The sequence below is a fragment of the Camelina sativa genome, chromosome 10 (assembly GCF_030686135.1).
Source record: "Camelina sativa cultivar CO46 ecotype springtype chromosome 10, ASM3068613v1".
In the NCBI taxonomy this organism is placed as follows: domain Eukaryota; kingdom Viridiplantae; phylum Streptophyta; class Magnoliopsida; order Brassicales; family Brassicaceae; genus Camelina; species Camelina sativa.
This window is the reverse complement of record NC_141889.1, coordinates 26,519,815-26,546,117: the sequence shown is the minus strand read 5'-3', so window position 1 is coordinate 26,546,117 and position 26,303 is coordinate 26,519,815. Positions and strand designations below refer to the sequence as shown.

Genomic DNA, 26,303 nt, shown 5'->3' with positions numbered 1-26,303 from the left:
GGTTCCTATTCAAAAGGATCTCTCTCTATATATCTTTCAATGGCTACAATCAGTTTGTTTAGTAACATCACTATCACACAATTAATTGTAGTTACCAGCTAATTATTTTTTTAAAAGGAACATTCACCTTTCTCTATTCTTGGTGATGCTGTAATATTCCGACAGTACCGTAACTTGGTACTTTTCTTTGGCTTTGTCTGTTTGTTATTTGTGGCATTTTCCTCGTTCTTTGGATATATCTGAGAAGTGAGAAGTGAGAATTAGCTTCCATCATTCAAGTTCCAAGAGGTGTGTTGTTTCTTTTGTGTGTGTCAAAGACACTAACTATCTCAGAGGGTTCGATTTAACTAAGCAAAAGGCAAAGAGGCACACGTCTCTAACTTGGATTTTTTCACTGATATAGTTTCTAGTTGATCTATGAAGTGAACAAAGCAAATTGTTCAACCACACACTTGCTAAATAGTTGCCAACAGAGACTGAAACTAATTAAACTTTTTTTTTCTGATCGATTTGGTTTGTTGTAGAATAGACGCTTTCTCTTGTATTGGGCCTATTGGTTAGCTCTTACATACTCATCGTTTATGCTCATGTTCTCATTTATAATACAGCAGAAGTTCCAGCCACTTCTAAATATGTACAGCTAAATATGTTCTCATTTATATGTTTCTCCCTTATACCTTCAATGCCAAGGAGTTTTTCCAAGTGAACATGCAAGCAAGGTGTTTTAGTTTCTTAATATAGTTATCAAAATCACTTGCAGGCTTTTATTATCCATTTCATGGGCTTAGAGAGCCCGTTAATAAACTCGTAGTGTCTGGCCACATAGTACTATTTACTTACCAATACCATTCATTCCCACACTTCTTTCTTTTATTCGTAAGTACACGTTCGTTTGCCTTTGCCTATCGCAGCGACAGAAATCAGTGATAGCGATTAATAGTTATTCGTTTATCTGTCACTAATTCACCGACCAGTAAAATGACTGTTTCCAGCAACCAAGGACTGTAATTTTTAGTCATTAAAATTTTCAGCGATCATCAGCGAATACTCGCAGAGTAGTCGTTAGATCCAACGACAAAGCAAACAAACAATAACGATTAAAATAACAAAAAGAAAAAATTGCTAAATTAAATTATTCATAATTAAAATTAATTAAATAAAGATATAACTACATATATTTATTCAAATTAAACTAAATTTCACTAAATAGAATAAATAAAATAAAAAATTAATGTGAATATATATAAATAAAATTCTAAATAAATTAATTATAACCAAATTAAATCTAATAATATTAAAGTTAATCAATTAAAAATAAAATTTCAAATTAATTATTTTAAAATATTGATTTTCATAGTTTATACGTAATTTACATTTTATATAAAAATATAAATTATCAAAAGTTAAATTTTATTAATTTAAAATATAGTAATTAGTTACAATATTAGGAAAACGAACAATTCAGCTATAGCCGCTAACGACAGGAACGAACAACGTATGTTGTCGCTGGAATTTTTAGTTGGTCGTTGATCCAGCGACAGACAAACGAACATGACCATATAATTGAAAATATTGGATTAAGAAATCGGTAATACTCAAATTTTATGGTCCAAAACTAAGCTGATTTAAAAAAACAGAGAATTCTTCAATCGTTTATATTTTTAGGTTATTTAAAGAAAATTTATTACTGTTAAACGAAAATGTCATAACTTCATAAAAGTTAGTTAAGTGACGAGAATTTGAGAAAATTAATTAAATAACAAATGGTTGATATAGTCTAACGATGTTAACTTTATGAAACATTGAAACCTAAAAATATATAGAGAAGTGGGGCATAAGATAAGAGGAAGAACCGGAGAAGAATAATGCAATAATGTGAGACATCAGACATGTAAGATTTGACCAATAAGATACTTAAGATGTATATATGAATCAGTACATATTACAAGACTTTGCATTACCATCAAAGACTTCAAAAATCATAATGTAACACAAATAATATTATACCATGTTATTAATATTAGCTGGAGAGTTGGAGACAAAGTCCGACGATTATTAGATCATAGATTAGATACTTCGTACAAAGTCTTTCTTTCAATAAAAAATAAAAGATATTTCATACAATTTTCCATATTATTTTAATTTAAAATTTACTACGACTTTGGTATACAACCAGAATATTCGAGGATTCAATTCACATTGCGTGTGTAGAGTGTAGATTCACCCAAATACCATGATCCCGTCGGTCGCACCATATTCTCCGCAACAAAACGTAGCCATGATACACATCACAATTATTATTAATTATCATGTTGTTATACGTTTACTTAAATATATTAGGGATAACATCACTTGTCCATAGATTTTGCATTGCATCATTGGCATGAAAGGGTATGTTTAAATAATACAATAATGATGACCTCTTTCGGCTGGGAAAAAAAGAATATAATTTGATTCAAACTAACTAATAGATGATGAAGCAAATTTCAGAAAGAAAAAAGAAACTAATGGATGATACAATATATAAAACAAAGCCATAATCCAACAGCATAACATGTTAACATAAACAAAAAAAACACATATAGTTGATAATTACACAATAATAATAATCGTATTATGGTAAAGCAGCAACTCATTACATTTATAGAATTTGAGCTTTATCTTGTTTTTTTTCAAAAAAAAATTATTAATATCACAATGAAAGATTATATTATTGTTAACAGCGTTCTAAATAGTCGTCTAAACTCATCTACATGGTAGATTTTTTTTACAGATAAAGTCTACATAGATGTTTTGACCACCTAAAATCACATAAATTTTGTTGTAATGTATTTTTTTTAATTATGTAAATTCAAATTTAGAAATTTAATATCTATATACATCAAGTTAAACGTTCATATGTTATTTGATAGAAATTAAAAATATATTTCTGTCAACTTTGTTTATATTTTATTATATATATAAAAAATAATTTTTAATAATATAATATATGTTTTATATTATAAACGTCTAAACTATCTAAATTTACGTAGGATTACATAAGCTAATCAGATTTTTTAAGTGTTAAGTGTTGGGACACCACACGCTTACTGTCTAGGATCTTTTTATACGTTGATCTTTAGTAGTTTTCCATCATACATAAACAAATTTTAGATGACAAGAGGAAGATAGCGGCCAAAGTTATCTATATGAATATATATATATATATATATATATTTTTTTATATATATATATATTCAAGTGGGATATGTGAGTTCTTTTTCTTAATAATAAGTTTTACATAATGCCAACTGTACATAAATCAAGATATTTGTGAACATGTGACGGTAGCATGATAAGTAAAACTCGTAGCACACCGTTAAAGCCAAATTTATGTATTCCATTGGGTGCGTCAAAACGTGTTTTTACAAGGATGCCACAAACAGTATGTGGAATGTTCAATTCTTTAGTTTGAGCTGGAGTCTTGAGAACACTTCATTAGGTGATATTTGTTTAGATGTTGTTGTCATCCAGGCTTTTTAGGAGACCAATGGGAGAACAAACAGAGGCAACAGCAACGGTTTTACTTAATTTCTATAGTCATGGGGAGAATTGGGTCAAAGTAACATTCTTTTTAGGAGTACGTGCATATATTCTCTGGAGTTTAATCACGAAGTGTTTTCCAAATTTTTTATGCTAAAGTAACTAAAAATATCACTAGATTAGGTTGGAAACTAGAAAAAAAAAGTGAAAGCTAAATAAATTATTTGATTTTCATAATAAACGATTAAATTGTGGTATAAAAAAAATAGAACAATATTGTATATGGTATATCTTAAATATTTTTGAAACTATATACTGTAAATTTTAAATTTATAATAAGACTAAATGTATAAAATCAAATTACTCATATTTCTTCTGTGGCTTTCTTAATCAGAAAGAAACATTATATATTAAAATAATGGATCCATAAACATTATTAAATCAGTGCCAAACAAAAGTTGACTTTATCAGATTCCTTTTCTCTTTTTTTTTTTCAGCTAGTAATGTTAATCAATACAAAACAAAATTGGGAACAAGTAGCAAAATTCCTTTAAAAGAAAAATGCAAGAAGTAATGAGAGACAGCATAAATGGACGACTGAGCGATGTTAAACTCTGCTGGCTGCTGCATTTCTCTCTATCTCTTAAACAACCCTTCCCTTTTTTCTTTTTCTTTTTATAATAATACCAATTTACCAGTGTTCCTATACTCACTAACATCCTAGCCACAATCAACAACAACGGATAACAAAACAATTCCATAAAACCAACATGAATTCCAACAATAACAATCCAATAACCAACAATGCAATAAACCAAAAACCAACAATGAAATAACTAAGTTCCAACATCCTACAATGTTCTATCAACTCAATACTAGCAACCTAACAATAGGTAGACCACAATCAGCCAAGCCTCTAGAACATCCTTTTCCTCATCGTCTTGATTCCATGGTCACACTTTACCTTTACCTGCACATCACAAACAACAATTGAGATGCGTAAGTATTATCATAAATACTTAGTGAGGTCGTCCTCCCATCTACTAAGTTATACACACAAACAACTGAGACCCTCAGGTTTAAGCAAGCCAACAAACACAAACAATACATCAAACCAGGAAAACAAGTCTCGGATGAGACTGGTGTCGACCGACGCTAACACGGTGTCGATCAACGCTGGCACAGAGTGGTGTCGACCGACGCTATCTCGGTATCGATCGATGCTGAGTGGTGTCGACCGACACCACATTGGTGTCGACCGACACTGCCTCTACAGACGCGAACTGCACGAACACGAACGACGAACCTCTGTTTCAAATCATCTCAAAACCGTCCCAAACTCACCCAAATGCCTCAGGAACCTATGGGAAACCCGAAAACAACAAACCCAAGCAAGCAAACACCACAAATAGACAAAGAACAGCCAAACAAAAGAGATCTCAGGCTTAGATCAACCATGGTCAAGCACTCACCTCTTTTACAGGAAGATTGGAATGAGAAACGGTGGAACCAACACCTTAGGAAGCTTCTCCTTCGTTCCCAATAACAGCTCTCCCTTCCACAGCCACAAATCTCTCCAAAAACACCAAGAACAAGACAAAAATCTCCCAAGAAAACTCTCAACGCTCTCCAACACTTTCTCTCCTTTTTCTCTCTTCTCTCACTCAACGGCGACAAAACAAGACAACCTAAAACCCTTAATTCGTCGCTTCTTCTCTTATATACTTGGTTTAGGAGTTTCCAATTGAGCCAAACCGAACCAAACATCAATTAAAACAAACCAATCAAAATTGGAAATGATGGTGTCGATCGACACACCCATGGTGTCGATTGACACTCAGACCACAAATATAATTTCTGGTTCGCGGATGTTACAATTCTCCCCCACCAACAAAGATATGTCCTCGAATCCTGCAGCATCGTCCATCCGTCAAGGATCTCCGTTCCACCGTCAACACGGCCCGCAAATCCTTCGACTGGACTTAAATACCGTCAGCCAAGGTTTTCCGTGCAACTGTCGCAACAGCCCGCACACCTCCCGAATAGATCTACCTCAACACTTTCCACAAAATTTCCCTTTTTAGAAACTTTCTAACTTAGGAAACTTTCTTTCTATGGAAACTTCCTATTTATGGAAACTTTCCAAAAAAATAGAAACCCGAGCTATTTCTCTTTTTCCCATGACAATAATAGTCAAAAATAAAGAAAAATACTCATCTTATTAATCACAAAAAAATGTCATAATCGTTACAACCCTAACGAAAATACATAAGAAAAATAAGATATCACGATCCAATCCATTAACCCACATCCCGAACACCACCTCATCTTGGTACTTAGTCGCACAACCAACCACCCCTAAGCGACCAAGTATCAAGAGAGATGGGCTGGAATACTCCGTACCCACTCCAGCCATGGACTACAACTTGGACCCGGCTAGACAAGCTCAAGTCGCGGCCTGCATCTCAAACCACTTCTTAAACCTTGCCTTCATCCTCGCCTCGGGCTCCCAAGTCTTTTCCTCTACTCCATCACATTCCCACAGGACTCTCATCAAAGGAATCTTCTTCTTCCGAAGTTCATTGACTCTCCTCTCGAGCACCCTCAACGGTCTCGCCTCCAAGGTCATGTTGGGCTGAAGATCTTCAGGAATCTTAGCCAACAACCGATCACCCTCGTGAAGACACTTATTCAGCATCGACACATGAAATACCTTGTGAAACGCACGCATAACCTTAGGCAACTCCAGCGGGTATGCCACTGGTCCCACCCGCTCAACCACTCTGAACGGACCCATGTACCTCGGACTCAACTTAGTCTCTGACAATGACCTGTTCGGACCCCGCAACATGGCCATCTTGAGGTACACTCTATCACCAACCTAAAACTCAAGATCCTTCCTCCTCTTATCAGCATAGCTCTTCTGCCGATCCTGGGCCTCCTTCATGTTCAGCCTCAAAACCCAAATCTTCTCCGAGGTCTCCTGAACAAAATCCGCACCATAAATGCTCCTCTCCCCCCACTTGAGTCCAGCACAACGGTGTACAACAAGGCCTCCCATACATTGCCTCATAAGGAGTCATCCCAATACTCGCCTAGTAGTTGTTGTTGTAAGCAAACTCTACCAAGCTCAAATGATCTTCCCAATGACCACCCCAATCCAACACACACATCCTCAGTAATCCTCCAAAATCTGGATCGTCCTCTCTGACTGACCGTCTGTCTGAGGATGGTAGGCTGTACTCATATGCACCTTTGTGCCCATCTGTGCCTGAAACGCCTTCCAGAACACCGAAGTGAACTTGGAATCTCTATCAGACACAATACTAGCAGGCACACCATGCAATCTGACTATCTCTCTCATGTACTTCCTGGCCAAAACTGCTGCTCCATCAGTCTTCTTGATGGCTAGGAAGTGCGCAGACTTAGTCAAACGGTCCACAATGACCCAAATCGCATCAAACGTCCTCGACACATGTAATCCCACCACGAAATCCATCATGATGAAATCCCATTTCCACTATGGATTGGGCAATCTCTGCAATAAACCACCAGGAACCTGATGTTCCGCCTTCACTAGCTGACAGGTGTCACACTTTGCAACCCAATCGGCTACGTCCTTCTTCATCCCGACCCAGTGATAATACCGCTTGAAGTCACGATACATCTTGGTCGCTCTTGGATGAATAGAGAACTTGCTCGAATGAGCCTCTCTCAGTATCTCCTACCTCAAATCCTCACCCTTGGGCACACACACCCGACCATGCACAAGGATAGTACCATTAGCAGAGACTTGATACTCTGAACCTGCAGTCTTAGAGGCACTCACCAGACCCTCATCACTCTCCTGAGCTAACCGCACTCTACTCAGCAACTCCGCTTGATCAGCTGCACTCCAAACCCAAAGGCTCCTGTGAGATAGCACACAACCTCAATGCACTAATCTCACCTATCAATACCTCCATATCTTGCTCCTGAGCCGAAGCCGCCCGCTTCCGACTCAAGGCATCTGCAACTAGATTAACCTTACCAGGATAGTAAGCTATGTCTAGATCATAATCCGCTACTAGCTCCATCCAACGCCTCTGGCTGAGTGAAAATGTATTTCAAATTCTTGTGATCTGTAAATACTTGTACCTTCCCGCCATACAAATAAGACTTCCAAATCTTCAGAGCAAAAATCACTGCTGCCATCTCCAGATCATGAGTAGGGTAATTAGCCTCGTGGTTCCGCAACTGCCGCGAAGCGTAAGCTATAACCTTCCCCTGCTGCATAAGCACACAACCCTTCCCTTTTTTTTTTTTTAACAATATCAATTCACCAGTGGTCTCATACCCACTAACATCCTAGCAATAATCAACAACAGCGGATAACAAAACAATTCCATAAAACCAACATGAATTCCAACAATAACAATCCAATAACCAACAATGCAATAAACCAAAAACCAACAATGAAATAACTAAGTTCCAACATCTTCCACTGTTCTATCAACTCAACACTAGCAACCTAACAATAGCTAGACCACAATTAGTCAAGCCTCTAGAACATCCTCCTCCTCATCGCCTTGATTCCATGGTCACACTTTACCTTTACCTGCACATCACAAACAACAATTGAGATGCGTAAGTATTATCATAAATACTTAGTGAGGCTGTCCTCTCATCTACTAGGTTATACACACAATCAACTGAGACCCTCAGGTTTAAGCAAGCAAACAAACACAAACAATACATTAAACCAGGAAAACAAGTCTCGGATGAGACTGGTGTCGACCGACGCTAACACCGTGTCGATCGACGTTGGCATAGAGTGGTGTTGACCGACGCTATCTCGATGTCGATCGATGCGAGTGGTGTCGACCGACACTGCCTCTGCAGACGCGAACTGCACGAACACGAACGACGAACCTCCGTTTCAAATCATCTCAAAACCGTCCCAAACTCACCCAAATGCCTCAGGAACCTATGAGAAACCCGAAACCAACAAACCCAAAAAAGCAAACACCACAAATAGACAAAGAACAAAAAAAAAAAGAGATCTCAGGCTTAGATCAACCATGGTCAAGCTCTCACCTCTTTTACAGGAAGATTGGAATGAGAAACAATGGAACCAACACCTTAGGAAGCTTCTCCTTCGTTCCCAATACAGCTCTCCCTTCCACAGCCACAGATCTCTCCAAAAACACCAAGAACAAAGACAAAAATCTCCCAAGAACACTCTAAACGCTCTCCAACACTTTCTCTCCTTTTTCTCTCTTCTCTCACTCAACGGCGACAATACAAGACAACCTAAAACCCTTAATTCGTCGCTTCTCCTCTTATATACTTAGTTTAGGGGTTTCCAATTGAACCAAACCGAACCAAATAACAATTAAAACAAACCAATCAAAATTGGAAATGATAGTGTCGATCGACACTCATACCACAAATATAATTTCTGGTTCGCAGATGTTATAATCTCCGTCTCTATTTATATATTTAAGTTGTAAACTTGAAATTCTTAGTATGACTACGTCTATATTGGAGACTATGTCATAGACTAAACATGTAAAAAATGTTATCCTAATTAGTTGGAAGAAAATTCAGTGTGGGTAATAATATTTCTACTCTACTATAGTTATTTTCATTGGATTTTATATAAATACAAATGATGATGAAATAGCAAAAAACAATATGATAGTTACAAAATATGCTTGCGCCAAAAAGAAATCATATACTTGGATTGTGAAGGTGTGAAATGATCAACAATCAAGAGTTAAATGGTCAAGGCTTAGATTAATTTGTGATATAATTCACAAGTTAGTGATTATAAATTACACACTAAATAAATAAAAAATAAAAAAAACTATACTAATGGAAGGGGATACCACTATATCAAGACCTTTCTCTCTCCCTCCCCCTGATTATATTAATGAATTACTAAAACTACTGCTTTTTTTATATAGGATATTGATATTCCATAATTGATTGGGTTATTTTCATCTCATAATATTCGATATTTGGTGTAATGATATCTAATTATCTATGGATATTTTTGGTGGACTTATGATCTGCTACTAGACTACAATCATTTTTTATAACTATTTTTATGTGGAAGTATTAGTTTTATAATTTCATAAATAAAAATAATCTATTCTATTTATGGTTTTATATTGATGACAAAGAAAAAACGAAATACAGTATAATCGATTAAAAAAGTATTAAATTGGATGGAATGAGCCAATGGGGAAACAAATGTTGACTTTATCAGATACATCTTTTCTTTTTCGGTGTTTCGTTAAACAAAACACTTAAAAAAAAAAAAAAAAAAAAAAAAAAAAAAAAAAAAAAAAAAAAAACCAAATTGAACTCTCATATGAAATTGCAAACACCATTATAAAGTTTTTTTTTTTGGATGCACCAACATAGTATCTCATTATAAACTTATGATGAGTAATAAACTTATGAAGTGGTGACTAAGCATTAAGTATCCAAGAGAGAGAGAGAGAGAGGGACCTGAGAGAGAGATGGTTTGTTTGTTGTGAACTTGTAACTAAAGAAGGCACCACTGCTCACATCATCACAATCTCTCTCTCTCTCTATTTAAGTCGTAATCTTCAAGTCAATATCGATCCAACTTCTCTCTGTACACTTTTTTTTTTTCTTTTCCTTGTGTTGTTTTTGTCGCCTTCTCCGCTTCCGCAATTTCCACGAATCATCCTACTCCTCTCTCGTTGATCTTTTCACATGTCGGCTTATTCCAAAGCATAACTATTTCAAGTCCGACTACTTCCCTTCGCCTAGTGAGATCAGCTAATTTCTTCAGGTAACTCACTCTCTCGTTAAATCTCTTTACAATGCCTTGATTTTTTACAGGTATATAAATCATGGCTTTTGACCTGCTAATTTCGAGATAAATTTCCTCGAGTAATTAGGGAATCTAATTTTGCCGTTCTCTGTTTTCTATCTTGGTGCAACTCTCTATATGCATGTATCAAATTATTTTTATCTTTTTTCGAGAATCTTTAATTGAAAATAAAAATCTGTTATGATTTTGTTTTAGCTATTTCTAATTCTATTAGGATAATACCATTTTGAATTTTTTTTTTTTTTACTCTGATTCTTTTAATTGGCCTTCCAAGTTTATCTAAAATTTTATAAAGATCGAAGCTTTATTTTTCTCTTGTAGGGTTTTTGAAGAAACAAGTTGAAGAATGGCTACTACGAATTCTACAAAAGCTTGTCCTGCTCCGATGAAAGCAACCTCTAATGGTGTTTTCCAAGGAGATAACCCAATAGACTTTGCGTTACCTCTGGCGATTCTCCAGATCGTCATTGTTATTGTTCTCACCCGTCTTCTTGCTTACCTTTTAAGACCTCTGAGGCAGCCTCGTGTTATTGCTGAAGTTATTGTATGTTTTTCTTTTTTTATCTCTCTGTCGTCAATTCCTATGAGTCTTTTATCGATTTTGGTGAATGATTTAGTGGTCTGTTGTTGATGATTATGACAGGGTGGGATTATGCTTGGACCGTCTCTTCTTGGCCGTTCTAAGGTCTTTCTTGATGCTGTGTTCCCAAAGAAAAGCTTGACTGTTCTAGAAACTCTGGCTAATCTTGGCCTTCTCTTCTTCCTGTTCCTTGCCGGACTAGAGATTGATACCAAAGCTCTTCGTCACACCGGGAACAAGGCTTTGGGAATTGCCATGGCTGGAATCTCTCTTCCGTTTGCTCTTGGCATTGGTTCTTCATTTGTTTTGAAAGCAACAATCTCCAAAGGAGTGGATAGTACTGCGTTTCTAGTTTTCATGGGTGTGGCGCTCTCCATCACTGCATTCCCTGTGTTGGCTCGTATCTTAGCTGAGCTAAAGCTTCTAACCACTGAAATAGGACGGCTTGCAATGTCAGCAGCTGCTGTTAACGATGTTGCAGCTTGGATTCTCCTTGCTCTTGCCATTGCTCTCTCGGGATCCAATACATCTCCCCTTGTCTCTCTCTGGGTTTTCCTTGCTGGATGTGCTTTTGTTATTGGTGCTGCTTTCATCATTCCGCCAATCTTTAGATGGATTGCCCGGAGGTGCCACGAGGGAGAACCCATCGAAGAAACCTACATCTGCGCCACGTTGGCTGTGGTTCTTGTTTGCGGGTTCATTACTGATGCCATTGGTATTCATTCCATGTTTGGTGCTTTTGTGGTTGGTGTTTTGATCCCAAAGGAAGGACCTTTTGCTGGTGCACTCGTCGAGAAGGTGGAGGATCTTGTATCAGGTCTCTTCTTGCCGCTTTACTTTGTGGCGAGCGGTCTTAAAACGAATGTGGCCACGATTCAAGGAGCTCAGTCTTGGGGTCTTCTGGTCTTAGTCACCTTCACAGCTTGTTTCGGTAAGATTGTTGGCACTCTCGGTGTTTCCCTCGCCTTCAAGATACCAATGCGAGAAGCCATCACATTAGGATTCCTCATGAACACTAAAGGATTGGTCGAACTCATCGTCCTCAACATAGGAAAAGATCGAAAGGTACAAACTTTTTTCCAATCTGAGAACAATTGTGCGTCAGGAGAGGTCCAAAGATTATAACTTTAAATAATTCTCTCTGCTGATGTATTCCTCAGGTTCTGAATGATCAGACATTTGCCATAATGGTTCTAATGGCTCTCTTCACAACCTTCATCACCACACCAGTCGTAATGGCAGTGTACAAACCAGCAAGAAGAGCCAAGAAAGAAGGAGAATACAAAAACAGGACGGTAGAGCGAGAGAACACAAACACACAGCTTCGTATCCTCACGTGTTTCCACGGAGCCGGAAGCATCCCATCAATAATAAACCTCCTGGAAGCATCAAGAGGCATCGAAAAAGGCGAAGGACTCTGCGTTTACGCTCTCCACTTAAGGGAACTATCAGAGAGATCTTCAGCTATCCTAATGGTTCACAAAGTCCGCAAAAACGGAATGCCCTTTTGGAACAGGAGAGGAGTCAATGCAGACGCAGACCAAGTGGTAGTTGCTTTCCAAGCGTTTCAACAGCTGAGCAGAGTCAATGTCAGACCAATGACAGCAATCTCATCGATGTCTGATATTCACGAAGACATCTGCACAACAGCTGCAAGAAAAAGAGCAGCCATTGTGATTCTTCCGTTTCACAAGCATCAGCAGCTCGACGGTTCGTTAGAGACGACACGTGGCGATTACCGTTGGGTGAACAGGAGAGTTCTGCTTGAAGCTCCTTGCTCAGTTGGTATATTCGTTGACCGTGGACTCGGTGGCTCAAGTCAAGTCTCAGCTCAAGACGTTTCTTACTCTGTTGTTGTTCTCTTCTTCGGTGGTCGTGATGACCGTGAAGCCTTGGCTTATGGGTTACGTATGGCGGAGCATCCCGGAATCGTTTTAACTGTTTTCCGATTTGTGGTAGCGCCGGAGAGAGTCGGAGAGGTTGTTAATGTGGAAGTGGGTGACAACGGTAACAACGAGAAGAATCTGAAATGGGATGAGGAGATTATGTCTGAGATAAGGAAGAAGTCGTCGGTGGATGAATCGATCAAGTTCGTGGAGAAAAGGGTTGAAAACGCCGCCGTGGATGTTAGATCGGCGATTGAGGAAGTACGGCGGAGCAATCTGTTTCTGGTTGGTCGAGTGCCAGGTGGCGAGATTGCGTTGGCGATTAGGGAGAACAGTGAGTGCCCAGAGCTTGGACCTGTCGGAAGTTTGTTGATTTCGCCGGAATCATCGACGAGAGCTTCGGTTTTGGTGATTCAGCAGTACAACGGCGCCGGGACAGCTCCGGATTTGGCTGCGACGGAGTTAGTGGCTTCACCGGATAAAGACTCTGAATAAATCAGTGGTTTAATAACAACGGTTCGGTTCGGTTCGGTTCGGTTCAGGGGAATGGTTTACCATAAGTAGTGAAAAAGTTGGTTAACGGATACAGTTTTAATCGAATGACCCGGACTTTGTTCTCACTGTCTAATCAACTATTCACTGGATTGGGGTTAAGTTTTTTGCTTTTAATAAAAAATAATGGTTGGTTGAGCAACATCAAATAAGGAAAAAGAAAAAACAGATGAACGAATGATTAAATTTGTTGTTGATATTAGGTTCATGTTGAAATAATAAATCGTCTGTTTCAATAATTTTTTTTAATGCCTGTATATTACTTGATATTATTATAAAGTGCTGTAACTTTAAAAATAAATCAATCATGGAGTATCTAAAAAACTAAATCAATAATAGTAAGATATAAAAAATTCAACAGTAAATATAAATTAATAATAGTAAGATATAAAAAAATTCCAATATAAATGGAGATAAATTTCATTGGGTTCTTTCGATTAGTTAAAAAAATTACATAAATGGACAAAATAAAGAATTGTCAGAAGTGGGGTTTGAACCCACGCCCTCTTACGAGGACCAGAACTTGAGTCTGGCGCCTTAGACCACTCGGCCATCCTGACTAATGATAGTTATGTCAACTAATAACTACATATGATTGCATAATGATCGAGTTTGTGCACTTATTAATCTAGTTATGATCGAGTTTTTGCACATACATTCTGCGATTAGTTAGTTCGTTATGTATTACTATCATAAAGATTCATTTTTTGTAAAACTATATCAATTAATGTTGTTAACAAACTATATCCAAGAACCATTAATTGATAATTTTTGAATTTGATGTATTAATAGTTATGAAAGATAGTTTACTAAATATAAATAAATAGTGCATTTATTACTAAGCATTTTTTAAAATTTGTGTGAAAACTCTATATAATCAATTTTTGATATAGACGGAGTAAGTTATTTTTACTTTCTGTTTTCTCAAAGCAAGAAACCACTAATTAGACTAACTCAAACTCGATACGAACTCATGTTATTCCAAATTTGAAATGCATCCAACAACTAGTAGCATTGGAAATCGGAGAAGCAAAAGTCTTATTCTATTATGAAAACCAAAAGTCACACATAAACTTAACTTTCCTATAAAGGGTATAGAGACTCTCTCACAACTCCTACTATGATAATTCAAACGAAACACACACAAAACAAAACAAAAAGGTTTTTGAAAAAGAAAATGAAATACAAGTAACCATTTTTTAAGTTGATGAAAAGAATTATATTGACTGTTTTTGTTGTTAGTTATGATCATTTGTGTGTGTGTGTTTATGTAATTTATAAAGCTAGATCCATATTAGCTCAAGCCTCAGGGTAATCAACAATGCCTTTCTTCAAAGTAAATATTATTAACTAAAATTACATTCTTATGATGGGGAAGAGGTTTTAGTGTACACGGCTGGAGAGACTTGTTAGGGATGATGGAGTGAAAAAGGCGCTTGGACTAGGAAGCAATACCAGAAAAATAAAGTTTCTCCTTCTGCCAAACAAGGCAGTGTAATTAAATTAATAATGCCTGATCGGTCTCTACTTCAGAAGAAGGAAAGGAGGCTGAGCAGAAGAGAAACAGTTCATGATGATGTAAAGTAAGATCCTAGTAGCAGTAGCAGTGAAGAGCGAAAAACTCATGAAACGCTTTTAGTTTTATTTTTGTTGGACTAATTTTCAGATAGGGTGCAATATTGAAGAAGGATTAGAAATGAATCAAACACAAATAGCCAACAACAATAATTAATTAACATCCATCTGTTCTCTCATACTCTAAAATATTTTTGGTTAAAAACCCCAAATATATAATGAACATAATAATAATAACAAGAGACCGACCAAAAGGGTTTATCAACCAACAGCTTCTAACAAAACATGTTATGAACCATTACTACGATTCCAACGAGAGTAACTTACATTCCTTAATCCTTCTTCTTGTTCAGAGCTCCTCTTGGAATCTTGCTCAAGACTTTACTCAAAACCTTCTCATCGAGCACTGCATATTGCTTCTTGATCTCTTTCATAGCCTTCTCGCCAAAGGCATCGACTTTGTCCTCATACTTTTCGTAAACCACAGGAATGGTGAAGAGAAGAACAGTAGCTGGAAGCAAAAAAAAAAAGAGACTAATTATCAAGCTATGCAAGTGTGATTCCTGTCAGATTGAAAGCAATAAGATGCATATGAATCATTACCAATATAGAACAATGTCAAGAAGTTGCAGCAACTGCCAATAATGGACAATGCCCACAAGCCAGCAATTACCTAAAAGATGTGCAAGCAAGTGTTAGCAATTTACTAGAAACATGAGAAAAAAAGGAAAAAGAAACCGGTTTGCATCGAGGTAAATAACATGAAAGATACCAAGATAAATTTCTTGAGATCTCTTCCTGATGCAATGTTCCTAAGAACGGTAAAGCCACGATTGATTTCAATCCTTAATCCAGAAACAAGTTGAAGAACAGGATCCTCGGGGATGTGAACTTCCGGGAGGTGAGGAGTTGCCCTGAGAATGTATAAACAGTTAATCAAGCAGTTGTTGATGCATCGTTATCTCATACACAAAGGATGTTTCAAAAACTTACTTGTGGATAAAGGTGCAAGCATTAGACCACAAGAACAATGCTGCGAGAGCAGCCATGGCAAAGTGACAGAGAAAAGTGAGGAAATGGTATTCGATCAACTCGAATAATACCCAAGAAGCAGTTATAGCACCAAACACTCCACCAGATACCTTCTTGTTTCTCCAAAGGAATATATCAGCAGCTACATGCAGCAAACAATGAATTCAGATATAGCGAAGTTTCTGAGTTTTTTTTTCACAAGCGTTAAGCATATGTTCGACCAAATTAGATAATCAAGTACAAGAATTACAAATACACACTCAATTTCAGCTTTTCAAATAAGAGCAAAATCACTATGTAAACTACTCACCTAGCAAAATCACTATATAAGATACTCAATCGAGCGTAAACTACTCAGTCGAGCAAAACAACTGTATAAGATTCTAAATCGAGCAAAAACAAAGTTCAATTTCAGTTTCAGATAAGAGCAAAATCACTATGCAAGCTACTCAACCCAGCTGAATCACTAGTAAACTACTCAATCGAGTAAAATCACTGTATAAGATACTAAATCGCTATGTATAAGATACTAGATCGAGCTAAATCGCTATATAAACAACTCAATCGAGCTAAATCACTATATACTATACTAAATCGAGCAAAAAAAAAAAAAGAGTGGTAAATTCGAAGATATAGAGATAGGTCCATACGTTTGCCGCCACCGAGAACCTTATGAACAGGCTTCTCCCTTCCGAAAAGTCGGTAGATCTTTGACTTGAAGGACGACGACGAAGACGATGTAGATTTCTTATCGTCATCGGAATCGGAAAGAGAAGAGGAGTCACCATGGCCATGGATCTTCTCAACAATCTTCTCCAAGATCGATTCCTCGTGCTTGTGGTCTTCCACCATTGTTGTTGATTCTAGAAACCTCCGAGAAAAAGGAAAAAAAAAAAACCTAACTCGTTTACTTGTTTTTGAAAGAATCGAAGAGAGTGTGTCTGTCTGTGTGTGAGACAGTGACAAATAAGAGAGCGTGTACGTCAGATTCAATCGCATCCGTTGATTTGAGAATCTCAATCCAGTCCGTTGGATGGATTCGGATCCGGGCCTCGAGTAGGTGACTGTCCACGGTGGAAAATCAGAATTTTTTTTTTTTTTTTTTGGTAGCAGATTTAACATATTTGGCGTGGAACTACGGTCGTTAATCGATGTGAATAATTTCCGGTAACGTTACCGTGGAACGTTACCGTGGAACGTTAGATTTCATTTGTGTTGGGCTTATCAAATGGACTTGTTTGTATTAGGCCCTTTAATTACTTTGTTTAGTGAATAATTTCCGGTAACGTTACCACGGCGGCTTTGTTTTCTTTTTTGAGAGGAGAGAGATAGGAGAGAATTACTATTTCTATGTCATATCCAGATACAAAAATAATGAAATCCGTAAAAAATGAGTTTAAAAAATCGGAGGGCGATAGATTATGTTTAACATTACCATTTTGCCTCATGATGAGGGGTTCTTAGCAAACCTTCAATCAATTGAGCTGTCAAATACTTCAGTAATATCCCAATACAACTTATATATAAATATAAAAATAAAATATTTTATTATTTATTATATCTTATAACGTTATAGCCGCTTTTGTTTTCGGCCAACGTCTGGTGGCTTTATTACTTCAGTGTTGTGCTTCTTTTATGTTTATTTGCTTCTTCTTCTTGTCTCTGTCTTTGTTTGGCCTTGGATTGTCTTCTCTTGCTGTTTCGGTGAAGTCTCTCCCCTCTTTTGAAGATACAGATCTGATCCAGTTTGATGTTCGATGGTGCTTAATCGAGGGGTTTCTTCTTACAGGAAAGTGGGTTTGATTCTCTGTCTTGTAATCGATCTTAATTTCACCAAGTTAAGCATGTTTGGTATATTCCATGTTTGCTTGATGGTGGCGTTAGTTTGTTTGTGGGATTAGTATAGTGTTTTGTTGGGTGGTAGGCTCCTTTTTTTAGAGGTCTTTCTAATGTTTGTATGGTGTGGTCATGGGTTCCTTTAAGATTCTTTGTGGTACTTTAGGTATGAACTGTTGGTTGTGGCTCGGGTTTTTGGATTTGATCTTGGATCTTTGCTCTACCTCTGCTTCGAGTCCTCTTGTTGGGTTGTATTTGTGAGTTTCTCTGGGTTCGCTCTTGGTGTGAGCCATTTGGATGGTAATTTGTTGCTGAGTCACCTACTAGCCTCTCTTTGAGTTTCCTTGTGAAGTTTTGGAGTCAGGTTTTAGTCGAAGCAGTGAATTCATTCTCTAGTTCTTCTCTTGCGAGGATGTCACCAGTTTTATGTCTGTAGGTGGCTGAAACTGGGTCGACGAAGGTCCGCGTGTAAGAACAGTTGATCTTGTGTGGCTTGTCTCCAGTCGATTTCAAAGTTTTTCTTTGTCCCTAGGGTTTCTTGCTCTCCTCGTTTGGCTGGTGAGGTATTTGGGTAGTTGTATTTGTGTCTTTGGTCACGTTGGTATCTTGCTTGCATCTCTGCTGGTCTGCTTCTTGTTTGGCTTCGGTTGAGGTCTTTCCGGCTTTATTGGTGTTTCCAGCGTTAAATGTTCTATAGAGAAGTTTTGCGGGAGTCTCTCGTGCCTTTGTTCAATTATAGTGTTTAGGTTTTATTCTCTCCAAAACTTTTGCTCATCTTTAAATGTTTGCTTATGGATTTGTTTTAATCAGTTTCCCTATTTTTTTGGGGCTTAGCTTCCCTCATTTGGGCTAATGACTTTAGGAACATTTAGTAGTCCGCAGGCTATTGTAATTTCAACTTGCATCCTTCTTCTTTATCAATAAAATTCAGATGATAAAAAAAAAACAAATCGAATCGAATCATAATGGTTCTTTACTGTATAGTGATTAAAGTAAATATTTTAAGTATAATCGAATCGGTCAAATCGGCAGATTTTTTGAACAGAGATTAATAGCATGATCATTGCACTTGTTGATGACTTAATTAATATTATAATTAAGGCTCCAAATTATTTGATGTCCCAAGAGTTAAGCAAAACGAGAAATCTTGAACTCGAAAGACCCGAAAGATAAGAAGAGAGACAGGTCAGGCTGTCTCACGCACGTGGGTTTGATTACTCTGGTGGCCTCGAGAGCTAAATTAACTTCTTTGTTGTGGAACCCATTTTAGTGATGAGTCATGACAAGGGTTTAACACGTGTGCTCCTCCACTGTGTCTACATCACTCTTGAAGGAAAATATTTTATGTAGCAATGGCAAATGGCAAACGGCAACCCGAAGATCAACAAAAGTCAGGTTTGAAAATGAAAGGTCTTACTTATATTATTTTAATTATTTTTTCTTATACTATATTACTATAATTTTCATGTGGAAGAGAATTATCCTCTTTACCTAACCAAAACCTTTTACGAAGAAAAGGAGATATTTAAATTTAATTTTCTTTTCTTTTTCAGAAAAAGGAAAGATTCGAAGACAAGAGATTCTTGGAGACCTCAAAAAAGTTCTATTATATCGTGGGTCCTAACAAGATTACGTGGCTTGATTTGGGACCCTTGCATAATCTTAATTAAAGTTCTTACGTAATACAGTAATTGATTTTTCTATATTTACATAATAAAATATTAGATATCTAAAATCAGTATATCCAGAAGCCCATGCGTGACAAAACCAAAATCAGACTACCTGCTATTCATTACCCAATCAGTGGTAGCCACACCTCCATTCGACTTCGACAAAAGAGTTCCTAGAAAGAATATACCATATTCATGAGGATTTTCGTCAAATCATACAAGATCTATTAAGTCACACATACATAATAAGGAGTAATATTTTTTGACAATTTATTTCTTGTATATACATGTTTGAGCTATAGTACAAAGGATGATGAGCATACATAATCGGAGAATTCAACCTCATTCATGTTAAATTTTCAATATAAATTTAAAACAAAACTTATATATTTTTTATAACCAAAAAATATAATTTAGACATATCTTTTGTATAAACAAAACTTACGCAATTTAAAGGAATCACAACCAAGAGTTATTCTTAGCAAATAACAACTTTTAGATCTCCATTTGCTCTCTACAGTTTGCCTTTCATTTGTAGTTTTTTTGGCTTTTGATTAAAAAACCATCGGTCTATTTTGAATAATGGTTCTGAGATTTTGTGGAAGTGGTCGAGTAGCCAGATTTATTTGGGTGATATTAGTGGAGGAGGAGGAGAGAATGATTACTTATAAGATAATAATCCAAATTAGATAATGTAGATGAATCTTTTAAAATAAGAACAATATAAAATATATATCATGTAGTCTCTAAAATTAAATTTTAGCACTAAAAAATTACAATGTTATTTCATTTGTTTTTTACAATCCATACAACAAAAATAAGAAATCAAAAATAAAATGAAAAACGAAAAATGATTTGAGGTATTGTTGAAGAAAATGAGAGAATGTGAAAATGAGATAGTAAAAGAAATATGGGAAAATGAGAGATTAAGAGAATGCTTATTTATATGATAAGAAATGATGGAAGTTACATTTAGAATTATGCAGTTACAATTGTAATTTATTGTGTTTGAATAAAATTGAGTGGTAGAATATGATTAATGCATAATTTATTTTATTTTCAGTTATAATTTTATTTTAATGTGTGAGTTAAATGTATTATGTTTATTGGGTCTTAAATGATGTTTAAAGCAATTAGAAAGCAAAAAAAAAATTAAAAAAAAATAGAAAACATTAAATGAAAATCAACCAATAAAGAGAGACCAAAATCTTACTTATATATATATATAATATTGCTTTAAACTAAAATATATATGAGAAATATATTAATTTAGCCAACCAAAATATGAATATAAGTTTAGCCAACCAAAATAATTAAAAAATATTAAAATTTAACCAAAATTATTTTCTCTTAAAAGATAAATAAGTTACTAGGAGAAATGAATTAATCTACAATTATTGGATATGAGTTACATTGAGTTAAATGGAGTTACATGTCTTTAATTATAAATAAATAATTTAATTTTTTATAACCTAAAATAAAAGGAATACCAAGTGCCTAAATCAAAATTCACATGATTTGGTTGTTTGTTGGTATAAACTCAACACTTACACATAATATTTCAATATAAAAAAATATTACTTTTGAAGTGGCAAACTAAATTAGTTTTCTTATAAAATTATATGAATTCTTCAATCTCAATAATTTTTAAAACCCCAAGGATAACTTATATTTTTTTGTTTTTTTTTTGTTTTCACTCATCAATTTAATTTATAGTGCTAGATTTCATACTAATGGTTTTATCTTTAGAGAATTTAGTTAAATAGTATTTTTAATATTATATTTTATTTTTATATTTAAGTTTCAGTTGAATATGATTTCTTTTTTGGATCATTTTTTATTTTGATAAAAGACACAAAAACCAATGGTTTAATTATGTTTTTTTTTGTTTTCAAAAACCTCAAATCAAAAAAAGATATATATATTATATTGATCTTTGCAGATTTATCAATTGAATCACAAAACAAAATAGTCTTTATAAATAGATAAATGGATAATTATATTGATCTTTAAATATTATATTGATCTTTATAAATTATTAAAAATGATACATGAATATGTGGGATAACTAGAGACATAATAGATAATTAGATATGGATCATTTCAACTTCATTATCTTGTTGTGTGGTGAATATTGTAAGAAAGTATGAAAATAATGATTTATAAAATATTAATATAAAATAAAAAATGGAGATAAACTTTTTAAAGATTAATATATATATATATAAGATATACATATCATACAAACTCTAAAACTAAGCTTTTACAATGATATTTGATTTGATTTTTTATAATCCATACAACAATAATAACAAAAAAAATATAAAACAAAAAAAAAAATTTGAAAGTAGCGGGAGAAAATGAGAGAATGAAAGAGTGATAGATTAAGAGAATAAGATAATGAATATTTATAGAAAGAGAAATGATGAAAAACTACATTTAGAAAAATAAGAGTTACAATTCTAATTTATTGTTTTTTTAATATAATTGATTAATACAACTTAATGGAGAAATAAAGTTAATTCATAATTTATAGGGAGAATTTATCTGATTTCAGTTTTATATTATGTGAATTAAATGTGAAAATTAATTGTTTTTAAATTTATATTTTAATATAAATATTTTTTTGTTAAAATTATATTGCCAAATGGACCAATAAAGAGTGAGCAAAACCTTACTTTTCATATATGATTTACTTCTTTAGCCTTTTTGCATGATCATTGCCTACCTTTTCTCTCTCATCTTGTAACTGTTGAAGTCGAAAAGATGTCTGATTAATATCATGTCTAACACCAGGGCTTACGTGTTATATTGCCGTGAAGATTGTTTTGCGCCGATAAGGACAACAACAAGAACCGAGACACGAAGAAGAAATAATAAGCGGCGATTGTTGCTTTAAACAACGTCCCATATTCACCGACGATCCTTGGTCATACCGCCGGCGAATGTGAAATAAGAGCTTCGCTGCGATTGGGCATAAGAGTGGCCATTCGGTTCCGATTGCAGAATGTAAGTAGAATAGTATTTGATATGTCCTCCGCGTGGGACTACATTTAGTATGAGTATACATTATTCTCGTATTGAACAATAGGTTATATGCTTCGGTGGGTTTGCGTTTAAGCTGGTTCACTGAATTTAATGAAATTGATCGTACTATACTATATTGCTACACACGAAATTCTATTCCATATCAAATTTTATTTATGTTTGACTAGAATTATGGTCAACTTTATTAACATGTAAAGGATGAGGTCTTCTGTACTGCCCCCTTACAAGTAACGATTACACAGCCCTTACTAGCCTACCTGCTTGGGTTGACTGAATACCATCTTGTAGGGTTTAGTATCCCATAGTAGCAAACGGTTAATGCTTTTACATACTGCTTGCTACGATGAAACTATTTGATGCGTTTTCTGTACTTGTTACAAAATGGGTTGAGAAGATGGCATCGTACTATACTATATTGCTACACACGAAATTCTATTCCATATAAAATTTTATTTATGTATGACTAGAATTGTGGTCAACTTTATTAACATGTGGATGAGGTCTTCTGTGCTGCCCCCTTACAAGTAACGATTACACAGCCCTTATTAACCTGCTTGGGTTAACCCGCTGTAAATTTTATTCAAGGTTATGTTATTGATTTGACATAATATCATTTACACTTCGTCACTACAGATCCTACCCAAGTAGCATGCCACGTCCCCCCTCAACATGCCACATTCATAGCGCGTGTACACCACCTGAGACTAAAATGGTAATATCACTCTGCTGGTTTCATACTTATTTAATTTCTCTGTTTAGTGCTATATTCTTAAGGGCATGTTTATAGGGAGATCAGTTTAGAGTATTCTTAGAGTATAAATATTGTGAAAATAATATAAGATAAGTAGTTAAGAACTTTTGTTAAAAAGTTAGTTATTGGAAGAACATGTTTAAGATCTTAATATTTAATAATATAATATTCTTATAGAAATTTAAGAATGTTTAATAAATACATAGATTAATGTTTAATAAAAAATTTAAGAATGTTTAATACTATTTAATAATATAATATTTATTAATATTCTTAAACATATTACAATTACAAAAATTTATAAAATAACATTTTAATTGCAAACTTATAAAACTTTTACTAAAATTCAAAATACAATGCCATATTTTTATGAACCAAAAAAACATTGTAAATGAAATTTTTTAAAAAAACAAACAAACATATTACTTAATTAATTAAACAAGACAAACATTTTATTTAATTAATACATAGATTAATGTCCAAATTTATTCCATATATTTTTAACCAATCCGAGAGAGACACGTCACACAAGATCAAGTCCAAAAACAGTTTTAGAATAAGATCAATGAGCCTGATCTTAAGCCCACTATTCAATTATTTTCATTTTTAAAGTGCCTAAGAACACCCCATGTGATCTCCCTATAAACATGGCCTAACACCTTTTCCTATTTTGGTCACTACGCAAATTCGCCCATATAACAAAGCTAATATCTTTCCTCAATCCACACACACATATCAGATCTCTATATATATCTCTCTCATACACCTAACCTTACCATATTCGTTTTGAGATTAATTAGATCCAAACCTTCTTAAATTAAAATAGTAAATCAAGAACACCAAAAACTGATCATGTTCCCTTTCTTGAAGCATCGGTCGAGGTCGGTCCACGGTGAAGATGCACCGTCGTCTCCGGAGTCCAAAGTCACCGTCTCCGCAGCAGAGCCTGAAGGGGCGTGTACTACACTCACGGTGTGGAGAAAATCGCTTTTGGTGAGTTGCGAAGGATTCACGGTGATAGATTCAAATGGAGATTTGATTTACCGGGTCGATAATTATGCCCGAACCCGACCCGGTGAACTCATCCTCATGGATAAAGATGGAAACTCCCTCCTCCTCATGCAACGTACCAAGGTAACATATACACATGAGTTCATGACACATCATCTACAAGTCTACAAGAAACTTATATCATATATATAAACGTGTTTTAGATATATATATATATATATATATCATATATGTGAATTATATATTGTACAAACACCTCCTTTCTCTTAGAATTTTATAATATCACATTGACATTATATTAGATTGTTAATTTAAGAATCAACCACGTCTACAAAATCTGAATTAACATATATCTTTGCACTTATACAAAAAAAGGAGGTGTAGAAATACTTTTAATATCTTAATTAATTACCGATCACTCTAGCTATAAGTATCGGATCGATTTGCCAATTATCTTCAGAATTGGGAATATTTATTTGTAAATACTTGAGAGGTCGCGATATATATGTTGATAATTATTGTAATCAATGAATGTAGAGAAATTTACTTTTGCTGATAGACATTTATTTTTTAGCCGATTTTGTAGAAGACGTTTTGTTTTTAGCGATTGAAGATATGCATGAACGAAGATATTATGAATACTCTAGTATAAATTAAGATTGAGTAGGACCAACTACACAACCGTGACACCGTCCACAATAGGTCACGTCAAAATTACATAAGTATTCTGCATGTGGACAATTCTATTGGCAAGAATTTCGTATAACCCGTCATATTCATTGGGAATATTTTTATATACAAAACTTCATTCAGCTTATAGACAATACTCGATGTGACTACACCGTCGATCTAGATATCCATTTTTACTCAATGCAATGCAACTTTATAGACAATACTCGATGCCACTTTACAGACTATAGACACTATTTTGAGTCATTTTAAATGTTATAGTCATCCTGATCACGTATCAAAATTGCCTTTGTATTTTTCAGAAAATTGCGCTAGTAAATAGTTGGGGAATATATGAAGCAAAGGATACAAATGGAGAAACAAAAATACCGAAGTGCCCGATCTGGTACATGAGGAAGAACTTAAAGATGAATATTCTGAGCAATAAATCCGACATTTTAGCATACGTATTTTCAGGATCGTTCGATAAGAAGAATTCTTACATCGTCAAAGGATCGTACAAATGTAAATCATGTAAAATTGTGCACGTCCCATTGAACAAGACAGTGGTGGAGATCAAAAGGAAAGAGGTCAGAACCAAAGGAGTCCGGTTCGGTTCAGATGTTTTTGATCTTGTTGTTGATCCTGGTTTTAACACCTGTTTGGCAATGGCTTTGGTTTTGTTATTAGACCAAATGTTCTCTTAATATAAACCAGTTTTTTTTTGTCCTTTATTTTTTAAGTCAAATTGTATAGCACTATTTTACAGTATCACTAAATTATCAAACTTTCAAGTTACATGATATTTCTACACGTTAGCAAAACTATATTGTTTTTACATTAATCTCTTTGAAATAATACAATGTTTTATATTTTATTTTAATTTTGATTTATTTTTAAAATATAATATGATATGGCATATTGTTGTAATTGGATTGGTTGATTAAGAGGAGATGAATAAGAGGGAGTGAATCCAAGAATTTTTCTTAAAATACCCCATCACCTATGTATCCACTGAGTATGATCACACATTTTTATAAACCTTTTTTAGATATCTCAGAAACATAGGAACTAAAATGAGGCCTAAAGCTAAATACAGTTGAGGCCCTATTTTGTTTATAAAAATTATTTTCATAGAGCCGTAATTTATTTCAATTTCAAAAGTTATTGTTTAATAATATAAGTTTAGTACTAATTAGTATTTTAGTAATGTACTATAAATGTATGTACCTTTTATGCAAAAAGTCTCCAAAATAGGCACATACAGGTTTAAAATGACTTCTGGCGTAATTATCTTTACAGACAAGTTTAAATTAGGAAT

At 34.8% G+C, this 26,303-nt stretch overlaps 3 protein-coding genes and 1 non-coding gene across 4 annotated transcripts; 2 read left to right on the top strand and 2 right to left on the bottom strand.

Moving 5' to 3' along the window:
* The first annotated feature begins 10,015 nt into the window (after positions 1–10,015).
* Positions 10,016–13,629, top strand: LOC104719826 (cation/H(+) antiporter 18-like). Its single transcript, XM_010437810.3, has 4 exons — positions 10,016–10,330; positions 10,694–10,916; positions 11,016–12,017; positions 12,113–13,629. The coding sequence occupies exons 2-4, from the start codon at positions 10,719–10,721 to the stop codon at positions 13,331–13,333; spliced, it is 2,421 nt and encodes an 806-aa protein (XP_010436112.1). The 5' UTR covers positions 10,016–10,330; positions 10,694–10,718; the 3' UTR covers positions 13,334–13,629.
* Positions 13,630–13,866: 237 nt separating this feature from the next.
* TRNAL-CAA (transfer RNA leucine (anticodon CAA)) lies at positions 13,867–13,950 on the bottom strand. Its single transcript has one exon. It is a non-coding gene; the product is annotated as a tRNA-Leu (tRNA).
* A 1,152-nt stretch (positions 13,951–15,102) lies between these two features.
* On the bottom strand, positions 15,103–17,108 carry LOC104719825 (reticulon-like protein B4). Its single transcript, XM_010437808.3, has 5 exons — positions 16,648–17,108; positions 15,959–16,139; positions 15,738–15,879; positions 15,569–15,638; positions 15,103–15,476 (listed from the first exon to the last, which is right to left on the bottom strand). The coding sequence occupies exons 1-5, from the start codon at positions 16,994–16,996 to the stop codon at positions 15,298–15,300; spliced, it is 921 nt and encodes a 306-aa protein (XP_010436110.2). The 5' UTR covers positions 16,997–17,108; the 3' UTR covers positions 15,103–15,297.
* Positions 17,109–23,943: 6,835 nt separating this feature from the next.
* Positions 23,944–25,859, top strand: LOC104719824 (protein LURP-one-related 17). The gene is made up of 2 exons (XM_010437807.3): positions 23,944–24,436; positions 25,306–25,859. Exons 1-2 carry the CDS (start codon positions 24,155–24,157, stop codon positions 25,687–25,689), a joined length of 666 nt encoding a protein of 221 aa, XP_010436109.2. The 5' UTR covers positions 23,944–24,154; the 3' UTR covers positions 25,690–25,859.
* Positions 25,860–26,303: the final 444 nt, after the last annotated feature.